This window comes from Stegastes partitus, unplaced genomic scaffold, assembly GCF_000690725.1.
Source record: "Stegastes partitus isolate 25-593 unplaced genomic scaffold, Stegastes_partitus-1.0.2 Scaffold557, whole genome shotgun sequence".
Taxonomy (NCBI): Eukaryota; Metazoa; Chordata; class Actinopteri; family Pomacentridae; genus Stegastes; species Stegastes partitus.
The window spans coordinates 101276-123376 of record NW_007578288.1 but is presented as its reverse complement, the minus strand read 5'-3'; the positions used below and the strand labels follow the sequence as shown (position 1 = coordinate 123376).

The 22101-nt window shown below is 40.5% G+C and overlaps 1 protein-coding gene across 1 annotated transcript; it reads left to right on the top strand.

The window, feature by feature from the left end:
- The first annotated feature begins 1158 nt into the window (after positions 1 to 1158).
- On the top strand, positions 1159 to 21611 carry rbms1b (RNA binding motif, single stranded interacting protein 1b). The gene is made up of 13 exons (XM_008288393.1): positions 1159 to 1464; positions 3887 to 4065; positions 6488 to 6546; positions 7638 to 7729; positions 11611 to 11768; positions 12735 to 12814; positions 13322 to 13437; positions 17492 to 17541; positions 17638 to 17725; positions 18031 to 18081; positions 18726 to 18836; positions 18957 to 19034; positions 19125 to 21611. The coding sequence occupies exons 1-13, from the start codon at positions 1414 to 1416 to the stop codon at positions 19194 to 19196; spliced, it is 1185 nt and encodes a 394-aa protein (XP_008286615.1). The 5' UTR covers positions 1159 to 1413; the 3' UTR covers positions 19197 to 21611.
- Positions 21612 to 22101: the final 490 nt, after the last annotated feature.

Here is a 22101-nt window from a genome sequence, read left to right as displayed (position 1 = left end):
AGCTATTGTTGGAGGTTTTGGCAATACATGGGGCTATTGTTATGATTCTGTCACCCTCCAAATTTTGTTTTATCTTTTTCAAAAAACACTGTCCTAATCAATCTGGATTATGTGTAAAATAAAATTTAAAAAAAAATACAAGAATAAATATTAGTATTTACTGTCACATTTGTGTATTAAAACTGTGTGTCCTAAGTGACTGGGCTGGACATTCTGATGTTGAGTTATTCAAATATCTTTTCCACCTTGTGTCTTTTTCTGCATTTTACTGGGGAGGTGGGACAGCTGGAGGGCAGCAGTTTTCTTTAAATAAATAAATATCTACCTGCATGGGGACATACCATTCATTGAATTGAAGTGTTTGTATTGTTTGTTATATGGGTGGGAGGACTACTTACTCCATTGTCCCATTGCAATGACATTAAATATCACAATAAGCAAATTTTATATTAAGGACAGCCCAGTTTGCATAATGTTTCTGAGCATTTTGTGTTAATTTACAGTACAGTCTGTTTTTTGACACTTATCCAGATGTGTCTGGGGAGAGATGAGTTTTATTCATGAGGGGGATTTTTTTTTTTTTTTTTTTCCCCCTTAAATGTCATTTTACATGAACAGACATTGTGAAATTTGAAAAACACGTATGTCAAACACAAAATAACTTTCTGTTTTGCGGCTTGTTCAAAACCACATCAGTCGCATGACTCCATCAGATTGGCGCTCATGTTGCTCACATATTGCTACACATTGCATCCTTCACTGTACTTAATAACTACCCTTATACAAAAACACAGAACTTGATTTTACTTGCCCTTCTTCATGCAAAAAAAAAAAAGACAAAAACTATCACATCCAGAACCGGCGGCACGGTGGAACGTTTGGTATGCATCCTTTAATACGCAAACAACAACAGGGGTGGACGCCGCGTCTGGATAATATGTGTTTATATAACAAATGCAGTGAAGATAATGTCAAATACCATAGGAGGAGTTTAAGAATAGGAAAAAAGTATCTTCTAAAATTAATTAAACCAAACATGTACAAACTGCGGTGCGTTTTGGCAAACTAGCGCAACGGTGTCCACCCCCACAGCAAACGACGGAATGGTTTCTCCCACCGTAGCAGCGCCCGTCCTGCTCAGCGCCGACTGCAAATCAATGAAGCCAGTCAAACGGACGGGGCTGGGCGGTCGAAGTTGGGACAATTTACAGAGGTTTCTGTTGCCGGATAGTCGACGACAACAAGGATATGTACACAGCGAATATGCCTAGAAAGCTATGTTCTGGTCCTTTAGCGGCGTAAGGAGGATATCTATGTCAACCAAATTCCTACTTATACGTGGAGTTTGATGTATTTCGAGAGAAATTTGTAGCTTAACTAAACTAAACCTTCCCCCCACTGCTCCAACTGAGGATGATTTTTGCTAATACTGGAAACCCACTAAGGACTCCGTATCGCAAACAGGTAAATACACAAATATTTACCCAAGACCGGACTTTATGTCCACAAAGCTGACTCCGTGAAAGTCGCAAAAATGGGGTCTGTTTGACAGCAGCTTACCGCCCGGTTCAACTTAATGTGAGCTAAGGAAACTTAGTTGTGACATTTGAAGTGGCATTGTTGTGTCCCTGTGGGTGATGTAAGATCCAGATAGACCACTTCTGTGTGATGAGAATACCTGCTGCTCGGGTTGTGCTTCAGGTCCACTGGTATCACAGATATACAGGCCGATGGCATGAGTGCATGTTGTGTTATGGCTGCTAAGCAAAATAGTAGGCTAACCCTTTACCAAGACTATTTGGGGTTTTAATGTGTGAAGTACCCATGAGCTGGCCATTAACACCACTTAGAAGAAACAAATATCCCCATTGTGTGTATATGCTTGCTGATTTGGAGCTTTTAATTACTTTGGTTGGTTTCTGTTTCATTAAACTCTCTCTCAGTTTAACAAGCCATTATATAATTGGCAAACACATCCCATAAATGCAGTTAATTCAGTGTTTTTTTCTTGCTTTATCAGGCTTTGATCTATTGTACACAGCTATACAGTATATGTACCTAATTGTCCACTGATGAATTATCTTTGTCCCAGTTATATATAGATTTGGAATACTCCCTTTAGTCAAAAGATTTGAATAAGCATATTTACTCTGCGGCGCTCATGCTGTTATCCTGTGGCTAGAGCTCCATGGGCGAGGCCTGTTACTGGAAACCCTGTGTATATTTCCAGCTAGGATATGACGGGCTCTGCTGGTCTGGAGCTGGCTGATAAGATGCTGTCCTCTCCCCATCTCGGTCTCTCACAGTCGTGCATCTGAGTAGTCAGGCAGCTGTATGAGAACAAAATTTACTTTTAGTCCCTTAAAAAAGGCAGTCAGAAAAATGAGGTGCAGGTTGGCATTCTCCTTACAGACTACCTTGTGTTGTGTGCTGGTACAAGTGTTATGAACAGTCACTGAAATGTCTAAAATGTATGTCTCAGTTTCTTGGCAAAAGTCAATATATGGCATGCACATTTGAATATGCATTTCTGGCTTGCGAAACTTTTTCTGTTGTGCTTGTTCTCATCTCGTTTCCTACCATCAAGCTGGAATTCATGAATGAAACCAGAGCACTCAAGAAGCTTCAGCTGTACATTTTTTCCAGGATATGAGTCATAATTCAGCACATATCATTTAAGAAGCAGCCTTTTGAGAAGATGATAATTTCAGTCACGTGTATGTCAGTGAAATCCTATAAAGATTCACATTATGCTGTGTCTCCTTTATGACTGACCGAGCATGATGGCACAGTACTAATGCTCTTAGATCATTTGGTATTTAATGGCAGTTAATGGTCAGTACATTTTGGCCAAGCAATCTGTAATCTATGGTCCCATATTCCAATAGTAGCAACTGTTGCTTTTGAGGCAATTAAGACTGAGACCATTAACTTGAGTTTATCAAATCTCTCCAGGTTATGTGCTACTGAAGGTATGTTTGGTTATTTAACTATGTCACAGATCATGCATAATAAAACAGATGATTGGCAGTCAGGATGTAGCAAATAAGGATTTTTGCCACCTGTCAGTTGGAAAACAGTAGGTCAGTCTTGTTTCATGGTGAAAGTATGCGAGGCGGTCGACCAATCAGTCACAAGAGAAGATCCTCTAGGCTGAAGTCCAGACTTGGGTTGCTCAATCCTGTCACCACTTCATGCCTGGGATTCCATCAGCTTCCTCTCAGCTTGTGATTCCTCAGAGAGAGAGGGGGGGGTTGGGGGATAATCAGTGTCAGATAATAAGGAAGAACACAGATGCCTGGAGGGGTATCTCTGTGACACCAGGATGTCTGTGTCTTGTAAACATAAAGCATAAAGTTTGCCGGAGAGAGATAGTCTTGATTAATAGGGAAAAGACACAGTTGTACTTGGAGTCACTCAAGTCATTTAGAACATAAAAATAACGTTTCCCATTAATGAGAGCATAAGGTGAAGAAGCCCAGCACTACACCAGAGATGACTGCAAATAGCTTATTTGACACCATGAGGCATTGTGGCAACAGCGTGACACCGATGTCAGAGATAGAGGTCCCCGTGGACCGATTGTGCTGACTGTGAAGGTGTGATGGGGATTGCTTGCACACATGGATCACTGCTCAGTCAAACATTAATCCACACTGGACGGTAACCCACATGATACAACTGTGATGGTGTCCAGGGTCCGGACAGATCGTTGTTTTCCCCTTCTATTTAAGAGAAACGCAGAAATGTAAAATTCTAACTTAGGATTTAGCCATGTCTTTCTACATTTGACACAAAACAACTCTATGGGTGGATAATGAACAATATATAATTACAACCTAGCCTGAAACTGAATTTAACCCATTGGTTTCTTCACCTACTCCAGCCACCTGTCCTCCCATCGTCACACCCCATGGCTCCACCCAGTCCGAGCACCAACAGCAGCACTAACAACAGCAGCAGCAGCAGCACTGCAGGCTGGGACCAACTCAGCAAAACAAACCTCTACATCCGAGGTCTGTCACCTTCAACCACAGATCATGACCTGGTCAAGCTCTGTCAGCCGTGAGTACCACATTTCCTCTCATTATTATCTGCTATTGATCTGCTATTGATTTTTTTTAGCCTACTTAGTCTAGTTTCAATTTGCAGCGGCAGTTACTTATTGACATAAATTGGTGAGAATTCAAAAGAGGGGTGAAAAAGTTAAACGTAAGATGTAAATCTGCCATTTTACAGAGACCACTTTGCATTTATTGCAGTCGTGTTTCTGAAACTTTATATAATATTGTAGCATACACAGAGGCGGTATTGCAGGCTTTCACTTGAATATGAAATGAACAATCATCTCAAAGACCACACAGAAACAAAGAGAGAATATTACACAGCTTGATAGCATGCAGAGTAACGGAGCAGAGATTTCATATATCATGTGTGTGGACAACAGAGAGGCACAGTAAGCGCTGGGCTTGTCTACAGCTCTCTTTGTGTGCTGATTGCTTTATATATGCCAAGCAGAGAGGCTGCTCTGGTGCTTCAGAAATTTCATTTCCTTTTTTCGAAGGCCCCATCTTCACAATATAATACTGAATAAGAACATTTCCAATTCATTCTTTGCCCTTCTAAAAATATATTGCATACTGAAATTGACCTGAGCCTTGACATATACACCCACTGGCCGTTTTATTAGGTACACTTGTGAAATTCTGAAAGTCTAGTATATAACCACCGTGCACTATGACTTCAGTAATAAATATAGAGAAGTAGTATCACCCTTTTGCTAACGTCAGAACACAAAAACTGAAAATATAGAAGCTTTTTGAAAGTGGAATTTCTGGCAGAACTCTTGTAGTGGGCTGCATTACATTTCACAGGTGTACCTAACAAAGTGGCCAGTGAGTGTACATCAGTACTCTGTGGTTAAAGTTGGAGGTCAAAAAAAAAAAATCCTGACTTTAAGAATGTTTTTTGTTCTACTTTTGAACTACCTATAGATTCTCACATGGGATAACCTTATACCTAAGTTCCCAAATGTCCTTGAGTGCAATAGCAATCACTTTGATTTGTTTTCATGTGCATAGGTACATCACAGAGGTCTGATTCACAACCTCCTATGCATATGTAGGAGCAAATTTAATCATTTTAAAGCGGTGTTCAGTAATAATACGTACAAAGTGCATGTAAACAAACAACATTTTTATGGTGATCTACGCTAAGTGCAGACACGCTGTCGCGAAACGATTTGAGATTAGAGTTCAGAAGAAAGAAAGGTCATAAGGTCATGCTCTTTCACCCAGTTTAGCATCTATCGTAATCCCCAGCTAAAATATCCTGCTGGTTGACTGCAGGGTACATTGTGGCTTGTATCAGTGTCACTGTAGATTACATAGGTCGAAAGAGTCGCACTTTACATGACTTAAGCTTCTTTTTAAGGTTTTGGTCATTGCATCATGAAGTATATAAACACAGGGATCAACAAGCAGTTAAAGAAAATAATTAGAGAGCCAATAAATTTATCACATTAAGAAGAACTTTTTACTCCATACAAAAGTTATCCAGTAGTGTGTACAATCACAGAAGGGTAATTTTTTTTTAATAGTTGACTTTGGATTTTATGTCTTTATCCCAATTTTCGTAACAGATTATTTTTTTCTAAACCTTCTCTAGTTTGACAAAGCAGTGAAACATGTACATATAAACACATCTAATACTGTTATCACTATTGAGATTTTTGTGAGAGAGCAATTTGGGTTTTTTTTTTTAACTTGCTGACCTCAAAATTGTTTTTTTTAACAGTACCTGTAGGAAAGTGTCTCTTAAAAAATGACACGATAGTAGCACTCATAGATTTCTCATCAGTACTTTCCTGTAGTCTGCATGCACACTACTACAGTTTTGTTGAAACTATGGCAACAACACGCCCCACATCAGCGTTTTGAATGTCATAATGTCCTGTGTTTTTGTTTTGCGGTGGTGGTATTGGTTTCCCTATGCTTCTGTGTCAACTTCTGGGAAACTGTTCATACCTTGTGAAAAACTGTACAGTGTATATGGGTCACCCGTTGTGCCTAAATATAAATTAAAAAACAGTATTTATATTTCAATAATATGCCTGTATGTATAGATGACTTCCCAAGGAAAAAGATAGTAGTCCTTGATCACGACAGCTGTACAGGAGCTTTATCAAAATGGAACCCAAGTGACCCAGCTTCTCCCGAGAGCGACTCTGGTGACTGTATAAAATGTGATACGGTGGTTTAGTTTGGCTAAAGAAAAAGGGGCTGTTTGAGATTAAAGATTAGTGCTTTGCACACACGGTGGGGTTTTCAGCACCACATGGAAACCACTTCCTGTTTCTCATATTTTTACAGTGATGTCATGGATTGTTGCTCAACCCTCCCTCTGTGTGTGTGTGTGTGTTTTATAACTGGCTGTGTCTGGTATATAATCCAACTAACAATACCTCGCCTCTCTGCTCCTCTCTTAGGTATGGCAAAATTGTGTCAACAAAGGCCATCCTGGACAAGACTACAAATAAGTGTAAAGGTGTGTTAAGTTCTTTTTCTCATTCCTGCACTGCCCTCTTTTGTCTCTGTTCTAATTAAATATGTATGCTATGTATGAGAGAACGCTAATGAACTGCCAGTGCAGGATAGTGTGAGACAAAATATTACTAGACTTACCCAAAAGTCCCCAGAAATGGTAGTCATCCAGTGTGTGAATTCTACCAAAACATTAAGTCATTCAGCAGCTATGCAGTTCCAGCTCGTGTTATTTTAAGCCACAGCCCTTGTCTGTTGGTGTGTCACTGTTCTGCATGGCTCCCGGGAAGAAGTGGCCGACTCTTCCCCTTCCTGTTGAGTGGCATTGTTGGTCTTGTTCCAGTTCTAGTAGACTGCCCATCTGACTAAAGAGGGACTTAGTGATTCTCTCTAGTGGTGATGGGATTAAGAGATTGCTTTGTCACTCTCCTCTGGATTATACAGATGCCAGTTAATTGAAGGCTCCCAGTGAAAGGGGACACCGTTAAAGACCTTGTAGGGCTCTGACTGAATTTTAAATAGAACTCAGAGATGGCTTTAGCAATAACCTTGTGTAATCTTAAGTTTCACTAAATTCTTTGTTTGACCAAAGTCATTGTTTTCAAGAACATTTTCATAACAACTAAGACGGGAATTCACATAAAACTGTCAGTAATATTCTAACCCATTTCTCAGCTGAAAGAATCCTGGCGTATTCACCATAATTTATTCTGAATAGGTTACATGTCGCTAGTGCAGTAGAAGCTAATGACTATAGGTACACCCTGTTTGTACCCCCCAGGACAAAGAGCTGACCTGAGCCACTGGTATCTGCACCGTCAGCACTGTTTTGCATCTACTTACACGCTCACACACACACACTGTTTGATAGACCTTCAGTATATAATACTGCGTTATATATACACACTGCAAAATGACACTGTAATACACAGTATGGTACATTTGTTATAGTAACACATTATACTCACTAATGAACTCCAAGCCTATTACCATCAGTCATAGAGAGGCGTAGGTCAGCTCATAACACACAGTGGTTCTACCATTATTTGTGCTGGATACAGAATGTTATCCTCACTGTTCTGCCTGTCTCCTCAGGATACGGCTTTGTGGACTTCGACAGTCCCGCTGCTGCTCAGAAAGCTGTTGCTGCCCTGAAGACCACTGGTGTCCAAGCTCAGATGGCAAAGGTGAGGATTCATTACCAACTAATCCTGATATCACATCCATACAAGTCACCCAGTAACACTCTTGTCCCCAATCTGACTGGTCAGGCAACTTAAACCTAATCCTTGTGGTATTAAATTGCACGACTGGAATCATTGACTGCAAAGTATATGCTCCACAACCACTGGTGTGTTGATTGCTCAGTGACTCTGAGATCATTGAGTTGCATCTGGGAGGAAACGGTGTGTATTTGTGCGTGCAGTCTACATCGGTGGATTTACTGAGATATTTGCATCTGATATTTTTAGATGTGGCACGTGCAGCGGACTGTTGCAGTTGACAGGTCTCAGTGTGTGTGTCAATTATAGAAGCCCGGTGTTTAAAAGGCGTTTCTATCTCTTTATTGATTATGTATTTAAAGGGGGATTCTGCAAATAACAGGATCAATAGAATAGTAGGAGGACTGTTAACATAGGCTGATATTTTTTCAACTGGACTTCAGTCACACAATTTGAATAATCATTAATGTCAGGTTATTGTGTAACGAAAAAAGTGAGTTGTTGTTTTGGTTTGTGTTCATTAAACCTGATTGCATTGAAGTTAACGTTAAGTGAACTGTGAGATCAGTTTGTTTTCTTTCTTTTGACAAACTATTACCAGCGAGTTTTTATGTTGTTTTTTACTGCATTTAGTAGCAGGATTCTGCGGAAACATTGGCTATATCAGCATCTCCACCCACTGCACACTGAGTTGTTAGCGCTTCATCTTTCTGTCTGTCTTGTCTCTATCTTTCTTTCCTTCCATCATCATCTCGTCTGACCTTGTTCCTTTGTGTTTTCACTTTCCATGAAGTGTTGCAGTAATAACATAATTAATAGTGTCAGTACAGTGCACAGTAAATCTGTCTCTTGCTCTGTGGTATTTTGCTGTTGTGGTGTTATAGGCCTTATCATGCATACAGTGGAATTCAAAAGTCTGAGACCACATCGAAAATCTGTCATATTTTCACATTAACCTGGGAATAATCAGAAAGTGTGAGGATTTAGAAATAAAATTAAAAACACTTGTAAAATGAAGAGGAACTATTTCTAGGTTGGCAATCAAACTTAAGCAAATTTGAAGCACTAAACATGTGAACTCTTTAGACAAAGTCACAAAGTTTTCTGAATAAAAAAAAAAAGCAAGACTCCAATCAGCAAAATCCGGTCAAAACAAGGCTGTCTATTCGTGGTAGGAGAGGAAAATTAGTGGTCAGGAAACCACATCTCAAGAGGGTAAACAAGGTCAAACACTTGGGGTGGGCCAAGACATACCAACATTTCACAGAGGATAACTGGAAAGAATGGAGCAGAGGGGTGCATGTAAGGAGAGCGTAAAAAAAAAATAAAAAAATCAGGAGAGAGAACGACACAGTGGATCAAACTCATAGTAAGACATGGTGGTGGAAATCTTCAAAGATGCATACTGCAGCAAGATAATGAGCCCGAACACACCTCAAAGCTTTGCAAGAACTCCTTGAAGAGCAAGGAGTGCTGACTTTTCCTCCACATTTACCTGACCTCGACCTCAGCGAACAACGGGGCCACATTAAGACAGAGGAAGCCAAGCATTCCTGACATCACAACAAGCTCTTTGGAACTGTGTCAGATCACGCTGGGATAACACAGTTTATCAGGCTTTGCACACACTTGTGGAGTGCATGCCAGCTCAAGCGCATGCTGTCATTAATAAAAGGGGGACAAACAGCTACTCAGATATTATAAAATGTATGTGCTTCTTTTTTTTTTTTTTTTAAAGAGAGAGATTCATCTTTTCACTTACAATGTTAAGCTGCAATTATTATTTGTAATTAGACACTTTGGATGAAATACAAAACAACTGTAAAACAGAAGTATCTTTGCTAGTCCTCTCAAACGTTTGCATCCCTCTGTATTTGTGTTTTCCTCCAAGTGCTGCATGCATCAGTGTGTCCTTGATGGATCCCAAAGTTATTCTCCCAGCTGACAGCCCCCAGCCAGGCAGTAGAGGGGCTTCAGACATGAATGGCGTTATCAGTCAGACTATAGGGCGCAGAGACTGGTGGTGCTGACAGCAGGATGATGTGCATTATGCATCACGTGGATGTGCTTCTAAAGCATGTCTGTCCATGCTGAGTAGCCGTTTGCTCACTCCAAAGAATCTTTAATACGCGCATCCTCTCCCGGTAAAATAATATCCAACTGAAGCCTCTCTGCAAGTCAAGCTGGAGTTTTTTTTTTATGTTGTCAGATGAATATATATTATAGGATATTATCCGATTATGGGCTGAATTACTTTTGACATTAGACTTGTCTCTGGGAGCAGAACAGGAAGTAAATAATGTGCGTTGTTATGGTAACAGGAACTCAGGGAACAGGGAAAATTAGTTCCCACACAGCACTGAGTCTCATTTCCTTGTCTGGGGTTCTGTGGGGCTTCTTGAGATGCCTTCCTGCAGCCATTTTACTTTTTAATTAAAACAGAGCAGCTCTGAAGGGCATGCTTAAGTTTAATCTTTGTATTGTGGAAAGTAAATGCTATTATAAAGTGTGAGCCTTTCATGCTTTATTCTCACTGTTGCAGAAGTTTGTTTGGGCTTAATGGACTCTCTGACAAAGGTCCCTTTTCCTGTTTTTTATCTGCCCGGGCACCCTTCAATAGTCTTTCTCTCATTATTATTTCAAAGGCAGGTGGTGGGAAGTGATCAGATAAGAGGTTCCCTGCTTTTCACCTCATGTTACTTCGCTGAATGTCTTGTGATACTTCATTGTGTGCGTACCTTTTTGTGGCTACACACAAAGGATTTACGTATCTTATATTTGCTTAAAAAGCTGATATCAGCAAAATTGAGTCAGCATTGAAAGAGAAAAGAGAAGCTGTTGTCACTGAGATACTGCATCAATAAAACATGCGGCCATTCATCTTACCCTAAAACGCCATTTCAATACGTCACAAGTAAGACTTTCATCTCGAACTAAAACTATGTGAACACAAGGTCAAAAGTCAGCTTGAAAAATGTATAATCAAGTAATGCAAAACAAAAAGGGGGTCAGCTTTCTGTTATCAACTATTTATCAGTGTCCTCACTGGGGGTTCATTTAGGTTACACTTGGTCAGCTGTGCCACCTACGACCAAAAGGTAAAGCCTTTTATTCCTGTGTTGTGTGTATGAGCATACACGTGCACGCATACACTCCTGTGGGAAAAGCAGGAGGCTGAAACACACCCATGCCCCCCTTTCTCCATCCTCTCATCTGTCCTTTAATCTTTTCCAGGGCTAATTCCTCTGATTGAACACATTGCCTGGGTTTGGTGCAGCCTAAGCTGCAGCTCATTCATTGTCCTCTAATTGTGAAATGTTGATTTTTCTGTCAGTGTATTACTTTTTTCCATCCAACCTGTCCCTGTTGCTGACTCTGAACAGCACAACACTGATGAATATTAATGGCAAGAGGCTGCTCCCCAGGGACTCCTAGCCGTGTTTTATGTTTCTGCTGATGCTATTAAAATACAGCATAAAATCAGCTGATGTGAGCCTTAAGCCACCATGGGCTGCATGTAAATCTCTACTTATCTGTGCGCATAGTGACCCTTTATTACCTAAAACCCCCACAGGAAGACACGGTGATAAGCAGAGACACGATAACCCAATTACTGAGGTCCGTATTAGAAGCATATTAAACATTTAGCCATTTCTATGGATAAATCATATGGAATTTCCAAGGAAACTCCCCCTTCCTTTCTCTCTCATTCCCTCTACTTCACACATTACTAATGCCAACGTGAACATGAGACTACAAAGGAATGTCTTTGTGATTCAAGCATTTCCTGTAGTGTAATTACATTACATCTGTCTACCTCTTTCTTTATTTTTCTCACCATGCAGCAACAAGAACAAGACCCGACAAACCTTTACATCTCCAACTTGCCTTTGTCTATGGATGAGCAGGAACTGGAGAACATGTTAAAGCATTTTGGCCAGGTCATATCCACCCGCATCTTGAGGGACTCCAATGGAGTCAGCAGAGGAGTCGGCTTCGCAAGGTAGGATTCTGTGAACTGGAAACAGTGCCAAGAGGGTTTCTTCACTACATCTAGAATTTTATCAGGAATAAATCTAAACTATGTCAAATATGACACATTTGTATGAGTGCATTAACTAAATGGTACGCAACTGCAATGATTGACAGCCTCCCCTGGTCTTTAACTGGCATTTTATTGGTTTTGCAGTACATTTGTGGGATTGCTTCATGATCAAACAAGACATTTTTACGAGAGTAGGAAAAGACTACTGTTTGATCAGTGAAAGAAGTGATGCCAGTGCCAGAAATAAAGACAGGTGGCAATTTTCTTCTCACAACCTTTAGAAAGAAAATCTACAGAAAAATAATGTCAATTTAAATACAATTGTGCTAAGAATACCACAGCATTAATGTCACCTCTCCCCATGATAAAGGAACATTTTAAAATCTTACATATAAAATGGTTTAAAGCAGATTAACCAGAATCTGTTTTTGTTGATTTCTTGTCATAAAAATCTAGAAATTGTTTCATGTCTAAAATTAATACCTAAAAACACCTAGCGATGGTGTTGATAACAAGGCAGAAGTGACTGCTCATGTATGGACAAATGGAAACTCCTTTGAAAAATAGTTTCACAATGACTGCTTGGTTTAATTATGGTGGTAATGCTGGCTTCCGCCAGTCGTACTTGCATAACCTGACATCTGACTGAAACACCTGACAGGCAAAGCCAGGTTCATGACTGACAAAACAGAAATATAAGAGTGTACCATAGGAATGTTTCGTGGGTGTGCTCTATTAGGTGTGTGTGACCAAAATGACGAAGACTGCAGAAGTTGGTTCCACAACATGTACACCATGAGCCTGCAGATAAATATCTTTTATGAAGCCTTGGAAGCAGTTTTAGAAAAACACCTGCCCTCCCTTGTTACTGCAGTTAGCACTCATTCTAATCACTAATTTGCTGTGTGTCTTTTCCCACTTCAGGATGGAGTCCACTGAAAAATGTGATGCAGTCATTTCTCACTTCAATGGAAAGTTTATTAAGACACCTGCAGGTGTCCCAGGTAAGAACAGACTATATCATTACCGATACACTTAATTCTAAATAACAGAACAGAGGAAGAATGACTACAGTGGCTCTATGTTAAAGGGCGGAGTTGCATAGGCAGGATGAAGTGGTCGGCCAAATGACTCATGCTTCCAACAGGAGTCAGAGAGTCTGCTGCTAAAGCGCTCATATACACTAAGCCCTAAGTGGCAGAGCATAGACAAAGAAAACGAGAGAGAGCTGCTCTGTGTGGCCTCCACTCCCTCTCTAAGCTTTTTAATTGGATTATTAGACTGAAATAGTCTCTGCTGGCCTTGCCTCCTTTAGGAAGGGGAGGGGATTACAGCTCCACAGCTGCCAAATTAGATGTCTGTGTTCCCAGGCTGGCTAGTAAATGTGTACTCCCAGGCTGCAGGGAGTGAATGACTGCATAGCAAGCAATGACAGACAACAATGTGTGTGTGATAATGTTTGTGAAAGACAAACCTTTTACTTTATTTCACTGCCATTTCTCTCTCTTTAGCCCCATCTGAACCATTGCTGTGCAAGTTTGCCGATGGCGGACAGAAAAAGAGACTAAGTCAGAATAAGTTTGGCCAGAACGGTCGGGCCTGGGCAAGAGACAGTGACTCCAGACTGGTAAGTGGTTCTCACGATGGAGTGAATAAAGGACAAACTTCAAGTCTTCAAGCCTTGTATTTTAAATGATAAAATATTACAACTTAACCAAAAAAAACTCAATCGCTTTCAATCAAGGTTATTGTTACTAAAGTCATTTAACACAGTGGTTCCTAAAGTTTCTTTCCAGTTATTGATTAAAACCTTAAAATTAATATTTGTGTATCAGCCCTACACATTTAGAATTTTCTTTTTTCCTGAAAATATTTATTTTGTGTCTTAAAATGGCTTAGATGTAACTTTACACTGTTCTTTCAATCAGAATGTGCAGCTCAATGACGTCCGTGCCTCTCTTTCCACCCACGGCTCTATTCAAATACTGTAAAATTACTGTATTCTGCACAATGGCAAGTTGTAATATTGAAGTAATTCTGCCACACATGTTGGAACCAAAAGCCAATTCTGAGGAAGAGTGATGATAAGGACAGACCCAAATTGAAAGAATTAGCTTCTTCAGTTAGTCCTTGAAAAATTAACTGCAATCCCCACCACTCCTGTCTGAAATGAGAACGTTTTGGAGTGCAGAACGCCTCCTGCCTCTGCTGCTGTGTACAGACTGTTTGACAGGAAGTGTAGAAAAGAGGAGGAACCAGTTCTCAGTCTCAGAGTTTCCAACAATTCAGCTAATTTTCATTTATATACCTAATTAGTCTTAGTCATTGCAACAATTAGCGTTTGTGTTTAGCTAGTTCACGACAATTTGCAAGAATTTATACAACAAGTACCATATGGCTGTGTAAAACCCTGGTTTAGTGGAAAAAAAGGGGCAGAGAGTTAAACACAGCAGTACTCAGTTAGCTACATACTGCGAGTTAGCTGTGTTTGGCTCAGAGTTACCTTAACTGTTAACAACAAGAACCACAGCCGCTAAGATATCACCTGGGGAGCACTAATTTAGAGTGTACTGTTCCGTTTGCAATGCCTCAAGTTGGCTGGCTTCTGTTTACCCTTGCTAACAAGTGAACAATGCTGGTCACAATGAGCATTAGAGCCAATATAGCAAACAGCTCTTCTACCCGTCCCTGTCCTTGGTTATTTGGCCTGAATGACAAGGACAACGCTGTGTCTGAGTGTATGTGATTTGTTGCTAGCTTTCGTTTAAACCTTTCGCTGTTGTCCAAAGAGTGGAAGACAGCAGCAGTGCCTTGATAAGAACAATGACGTAGACATGCATAGTTTGTTGAAAGATAAGTACGAGTGATCTGGACAACGTATCCTTTTTCTATCGTCAGGCAGGCGGGAAGCTCAAGGTAGAATTCCCTTCCCCACTGCTGGTCCAGACACCAGTAAGGTTTGCGGGGTTTTTCTTTCCCTCAGAACTAGCTATGGTTAAATATTATTTTCCAATCTTTGCAGACTTTGTTATTTAGCTGACTGATTCACTGACTAAAGCTGGCACAAACCACATGTCTACCCACAACATGGTGACTAGCTATGGACAGAATTTGGACTTGGATGGTGTCATTAAGGCAAGATTGGTTAACCTGCCAACAATAGAGCCCTTTCTGGCATCTTATCCAGCACCGACACTCAACCAACGGGTGTCTGGACCCACAGTCCTTTCCCCCAGACACTGCAAATTTTCCACCTCCCAGCTGGAAAAAAATGCATTGGGCTCAGACACACACTGCCCTGGCTCTAAGCTCTGTGGCCATTCATACTTATCAGGTGATGTTTTTGGCAGAGCTGGGAGGACAGATACCACCAGAGAGCACACCCAATAAAGCTCTTCTATGTTGGCACACCAGAGAGCAGCAGTCTTCTGTTGGTACCCCAGGGGAACTGCCTGGCTATTTGCATCCTAATGCAACAGTGCTGCCATAGATTAAAGATTATGGTTTGAAATGGGACCGTCACGCTTTCTGAGTCGTGTGTTTGTTATCGACATGCGTATCGGACAAAGCTTAAGCGCTGCAATAAACACGATTCTGAACCGGTTAGCAAAACAGTTGGTTCAAAAGCAAGCCAAGGTTGGGACAGCCACTACTTTGCTGTTTCTAAAAACAGAAAAGCTACTCGGCTGCGTCCTACATTACACATGCAAATGTTAAATATGTGAGAACTTATAAATAAAATTTTACTGAACCAGTTTCCTCCAACTGATCACACGGATTATCACAGATTTAGGACGTATACTTGGTGTTTCAAGTAAATCGTTAGCCCCCAGCACTTTCAAAAAAATGTCCAGGAAGTATTAGCACCTCTTCAGGAGGGCTTCCAAATATTCCCTTATCTAGATGATTGTATTCTGATGGAGAGCGCCAAAATGCAGCCAGAACCACAGACATGTTTGTTCAGTCATTCATGGTCTCGGCTTCGCGGTGGATGTGCAAAAACCTCTCACTCTGAGGCAGCAGTTTTTGTTTGTCAACCTGGGAATATATTCCGTTACCAGCTGGGCACATCTGTCAGAGCACAGAATGGCCCAGTTAAGCACTGCCTTTCTCATTTTCAGTTGGGACACAGACTGTCAGACAGAACGCTTTACAGCTGCTTGACATATTGGCTCCATAGCATGTACATCCAAGGTCCTTCGGCTCCAGAACTTTCTGTCCCGCTCCCTTTGCATCTGAGGAACAGTGAAGGTTTCATTCCCTGTATTCTGTATTCCAAGTTTACGTGGGCCTTACTAGAATGTGCACTGACGTGACCAGTTTCTTGTCTGGTTTGCCAACCCAGCCAGAAGCAGCGTACAGTCCCAGCAGCAGCTTTCACGCTAGATTGATGAGATTATCTCCTTGGGTTATACCAGCAAAGGTGTCACAGTGCCTCAAGGTTTGAGAGGCATTCGACCGGGGCTATAGCTGCATTGTTTAAAGAGCAACTTTTGTGCAGTAGCTAATGAATCAACACTGCACTCATTTGTCAGGCTTAATCGTGAAAATGTAACAACAGTGAAACGGAACTGGAGGCACACCTTTGGTTTTGATGGCTGCTCTGCATGGTGTGAACACAGGGTTCTTCCTGGCTCAATACTGGAAGGAGGGAAAGCAGTGAGCTCCAGGGAGACGGCTGTGGGATTCGGTAGATGTCGCTTGTGATATTTATACATTTATATTTATTCATTAATATCTTTTTTGCGCACATGACAAGATGATAAGTACCTGAGTTGGGCGTGATTTCAATATCGTAACTCTAAAGTGACTGGTATTCCGGAATAAAAGATGCGTAGAAAAGAAGCTTAATTTTATTGGAACCCTATTGGTGATCAAGTCAAAAGCTGTCTTCCAAAAACCTCTGCTCGTAAGGTGCATAGCGCCACCTACTGATACGCCAGAGATTTTAAAGGAAGAGGTGGCTAAGACTGCCAAAGAGCCCAAAGAGCGCTGAGGCCAAAAATTCCTCTATGCAAGAAAAACCCGGGAACATATATCCTATACTCTGCGTGTTTTACCTAATAAGCTGCCCCACTTCACAGCTGAGCTTGGCAAAGAGCTGACAGCAAAAACTTATATGTGCAGGTGGGACCACACATTCATCACCACAGCTTGTGTTCTTTAAAGGCGTGAATCAGTGAGTCGGGTGTCTTAGCCAAGACCAGCAACCTGGTGATACCACTTCCAATATGCGTAGTGCTTTGCTCCCCTCCTTCCGAGAACAGAAGTTGTAGTCAGAACTATTTTAAGTGTCAAGTGACTGCATCTGCCGTTCAAGGTATGGTCGCGATAGATTACAGATATAAAAAATATATGCCTGTACTGATGCCACAAGGGTGTCAAGGGTGGGTTTCCTGTTTCAGCCTAAAAACTGTGGTATCTCTTTCATGCCCTGCACGGTCTGTGATCATGCTGATCAGTATTTCGAACCTGCATCAGAAATGTGCTTGGCTGCCTGAGTTTAGGGTGGAGCGTTTTGCTGCACCGTATCGTTATCAGAAAATCTCGTGCAGTCAATGGCGCCAGTTTTTCGGCTTGAGAGCTACAGAATGCACAACATAGATAATGAAATTCTATTGATGTTTGAAGTGGCGGGCTTCAGCTGAGTTGCTAAACTTGTGTACCTCTTTTTCCCACAGGCTGGAATGACGCTCACATACGATCCCAGTACAGCTGCTATGCAAAATGGGTAAACTAGATTCACATGTACGGCATATTTCATTTACCTCATGTACAACATAACTGTCACCTGATTCAAAATTTGTTTTCGTGTGTGTGTCCACAGATTTTTCCCACCACCGTACAGTATTTCAAACAGAATGATTGCTCCAACGTCCATGTCTCCCTACATGTCTCCAGTTTCAACATATCAGGTTTGAATCCTCCTCTTTCAAAGGCAAATGTGTAGTTTCGATCAAAAGCAAAACTTGCAGAGAAACGTCTCATTCAGCTCTATACGCCACATCTCAGCATTTATGTGTATAAACCATGTGTCATCAGAATTCAGAGACTTGTCCTTTGGGGCTTTGGAGATGTAGGTCAAGTATGTGACAAAGGCCAATGTGGCCTTTCATGCTTGTTGCTGTGCCAGTCGCCGTAGCATGTGATCACTGGAAATAGCATCTGTTCAGTGTGTTCACAGAGTGCGTGTCTGTTTCGTATTTTTCTGATGTTCCAGGTGCAGAACCCATCCTGGATGCCTCATCAACCCTACATCATGCAGCACCCAGTAAGAACATTAACACTATCACAATTCTCTGTCCCCCTTTATTTTTTTTTATTTTTTTTTTTATCTTCCATTTCATCAAAACATTTCCCTCTGTGGTTGTAACAGAATTGAAACATTTTTGTGTAAACAGACAGACACAATATGGGAGAGTAGTAGTTACACATAAGGTGACACTGATCCTTGAGGATTTTCAGCACTAAAATGTTTGTGTCGGAATGTAAAAACGACTGCTTTGGAGAGGCTATATAAAGCCGTGTATTTAATGACAGATGCTAAATATCTTATAACAGATGGGTTTAAATTGAGAGAGAAGAGTCCTGTCTTGGTTTGGACATGAGCCAGCATAGATGAAAAAACACTGCCTGATGGATCAGGCCTTCCAAGATGCTTACAGACAACTTGCTCAACTTGCAACTTTCACCTTCTGCCGTGGGCATGAGATTACTCAGTTCCTCTTTGCCGGAAATCCAGTCCCACAAAACTCAATATGCATTTCATCCCAGTTGTCAGACACGACTGTTATGGCATTCTGTCAATTTTACTCAGTGTGCTTGTACAGTATTTTAGGTTAAAGCTATGCTGTATATGTCTTTGTGTATGCACCAGCTGTACACTCCTCTTACCTGCCCTCTATGTTCTCCCAGGGTACGGTGATATCGCCCTCTATGGACCCATCTATGTCACTGCAGCCTACTTCCATGATGGCCCCTCTCGCTCAGCAGATGAGTCACCTCTCTCTGGGTAGTGCAGGAACGGTGAGTGAACACTGCATTGAATCAGAAATTAGTTCACACATTACACTCCATAAGTGCTTCATGAACTGTAACACAAACATACCACGAATAAGCTCTCAATGCATGTCTCTTTTCTTGCAGTTTATGGCTGCCAACACAGCTATGCAAGGAGCATATATCCCACAGTATGCACACATGCAGACAACTGTTCCTGTGGAGGTATGTGCAGGAAAAACAGCGGCAATTTTTTTGCAAATGTGACAGCGGCTAAGAATTCAGGTTATCTCATTCTCTCTCTCTCTCTTCCAGGAAAATGGTGCACAGTCACAAGTGGACTCATCCGGCAATCATTCCCCCTATTCCTACCAACAAACCAAGTAGTGCTGAGGTAACATTTGGACAACAGCTAAAACAATCATGTCTACACATGCAGTGGACGCTAAGGATCGGTCACTGTTTTGCGCAGATTTTGCAAATGTTCAAGCAGGACTATTTTTGGTATCATTTTCAGAGAGTATAGCTGAGTTCATCAAATGATTCAAATTATATTTAAAGAAGTTTTATTTTCATACTAGAAAACGTTTATTTTTTACTAGGGTTTGCCACCGGATACAAGAAAGAATCATGTGACTAGATGTGCAAAGTACATGATAGTAAATACGTCTGACTTCTTTTTTTTTTTTTTTGAAGATTTTTTTTTTCTTTATCCAGACATTTTGAAAATGTTTTTGTGCTTGCTGTGTGAGTGTTGCTATGGTGAAGTGTTCAGTGTTGTTTTCTTGTAAAGTGATTTCTCTTTAGAGTTTTAGATTGATCTTGCTGTCTGAGTAAAACATGCCTTAATAGTTTTGATACAGTAGTTGTACAGACCACCACAGAGTGGAAATAAGCAAAAACTGTTGGGAGTTAACGCCTGTGAAATCAGCTACATCAGACTTTTTTTATAAAATGTATGTGTTTTCACTTTTCCCTTCCCAAAACTAGTAGAAAAGTAGAAGAAATTTTTAGAAAAACGCTTTGAATTCAATGACTCCATATCCAGTTGTTTCATTGGATGGGATATTTATTTAGTCAGAAGGCCCTGCATTTTGTGGATGTTGAAAATGTTAGAAATTTCACTGAAAGGTCCCATTTTTACTCTTGCCTTTTTAAATACTTGGTATTGTAGAGTAGCTGACATTGGGGTGGGGGAATAAGACGGGCAAATGTTTCTTGTTTGTTGGTTGTGCTTTTGCTTTTCGGGTGATGTTAATTATTCTGTTGATGGGGGGTATGTATTTCTCACTTTTATTTGAAAAACTAACCGGAGAACATGGACGTATGATTGTGAAGAAAATAAACAAAGCCTTATGTTAGAACTTAGGCGAGAATTTAGTGAGTTGGGGGATGAAATGACACGAATGTGCATTTTATCGCGCCTCGCTCTTTGATAGGATCAAACAAACTTGGCACTTTCAAATGTAGTTTACTTCACCAAAGATTGTTAGATAGTACACTGAGGAAATAGCATCATTTATCTCTACAACCAGGACATAAGTAACTCTGCAAACTCGATTGCAGTTTGGACAGTGTGCCTTTTTTGTACATTTACCTTCAGTTCTCAAAGTATTAGAACAGTACAGACACACACAAGCATGAAGGACAGCTCCAAGTGCCACAGATGACTTTCATGATGACGGGAAAAATTATAGTAAATATCAAGTTAACAAGACAAATTATTAAAGCTGTCAAAAGACAGTGCATCTGATCTGGCATAGTTCAACAAGTGATTACGTTTTCAAAATACTGGAATAAAGCAAGCGTTTTGATTGAGGTGTCCTCCAGTAAGCCTGTGATTCGACCTGGTGGTCAGTCAGATCAGTTATCTACCTCAGAGTTTTCTTTCTCCTCTGTATTAGGTCGGGTTAGCAGGTCCAGCCCGCCCTTCCAGACCAAATGCCACACTCAGGAGCTGGCCACATACAGCTGTTTCCTTTCAGGTTGTTTTGCATACTTTTTTTTTTTTTTTTGGATTTTCCTCAAACCTGTTTTTTGTTTTTAATTATTATCTATTATTGTAATCACAACGGGGGCGCAACAACACGTTTCTACTAATGTTCACGCATTCACTTTCATGGCTTCTGCTTTCACGGCATTCGATTCCAGAGCCCGATCCAAAGTTTTTAAAAGATCGACAAAAGCTCACTGGATCTGTGCTTCTTTCACCAAACACGTCTGTTGCTTTGTCTTGGGTCTAGAAAAAACAAAAAAACAAAAAGCAGCATTTCCTCTGTAGTTAGCTAGGGTGAGAAACAAACGTAAAGGGCCGCTGTGATTATACTTGAGATTTCTGTGTAATGCCTGAGACTGACAAGTAATACTGTCTTGTGAGGTTAATGCTGCTAGTGGTGTCTGAACCAAGTGCCATAGTATCTGGGTCAAGAGTTAAAGAGGTGCATCCATGACGAAAAAAAAAAAAAAATTGCTCATATAAGTAACCACCATATTGAACAGTCATTAAGTTATATGAAAAAGTTCTAATTTATGAAGATTTTTGTACAGACATCTTAAGGAAATGAGAGATTTTCATAGAGCTATATGAAAGTTACTTGTTTTTTTTTCTTTTTTTTTACTTGTGCCACAATTACCAGAGGTAACTTGTATGTACAGTTTAAGGAATCTCTTCTCTGTATGTTTGTTTTATAGTGTTTGTTAAAGCCCAACCTTTTTTTTTCCCAATAGATTGTTGCCCATGGTTTATTCTGTTAATTTCTTTGACATTTTTGAATAAAATTGGAAAAAAAAATCTACTTTTAATCTGTTGTGAGTGTAGTCGTTATTTATCAAAAGGAGCTGATGAGTTAATCACCTGTTTTAATTAAGCGTTGGTAACATTGATTGATTAATAGTGACATGCACATTTTTCTTTTTTTAAACGGTTGAACAATAAATGTTCATGCGGCGGTTGTTGTTGGAGCTTGGCTGCAGTTTCAAAAGGGCTGAAATCCAAAGACGTTTCTCACTTTTGTTTCTCACATTCACTTGATGTTCAATCAGGAAGCTGGCCTTAGCAGAATTTGGAAAACATGCACGCGTTAATGAATTACCTTTTCTGGAGACAACTTAAAAATAATGTCTCGCTCAAATTATCTTCACAAATGTAAATTGGCTAACACAGTTATAAAAGAAACGCTGTGATGCAGTCATTTCTGGCTCCGTCTGAACGTCTTATTTTTAAATAAACGGCAGATTCAAGATACGGAGATAGAGTGGATTCCCACCAGCCGACTAAATTGGAGGAAAAGGA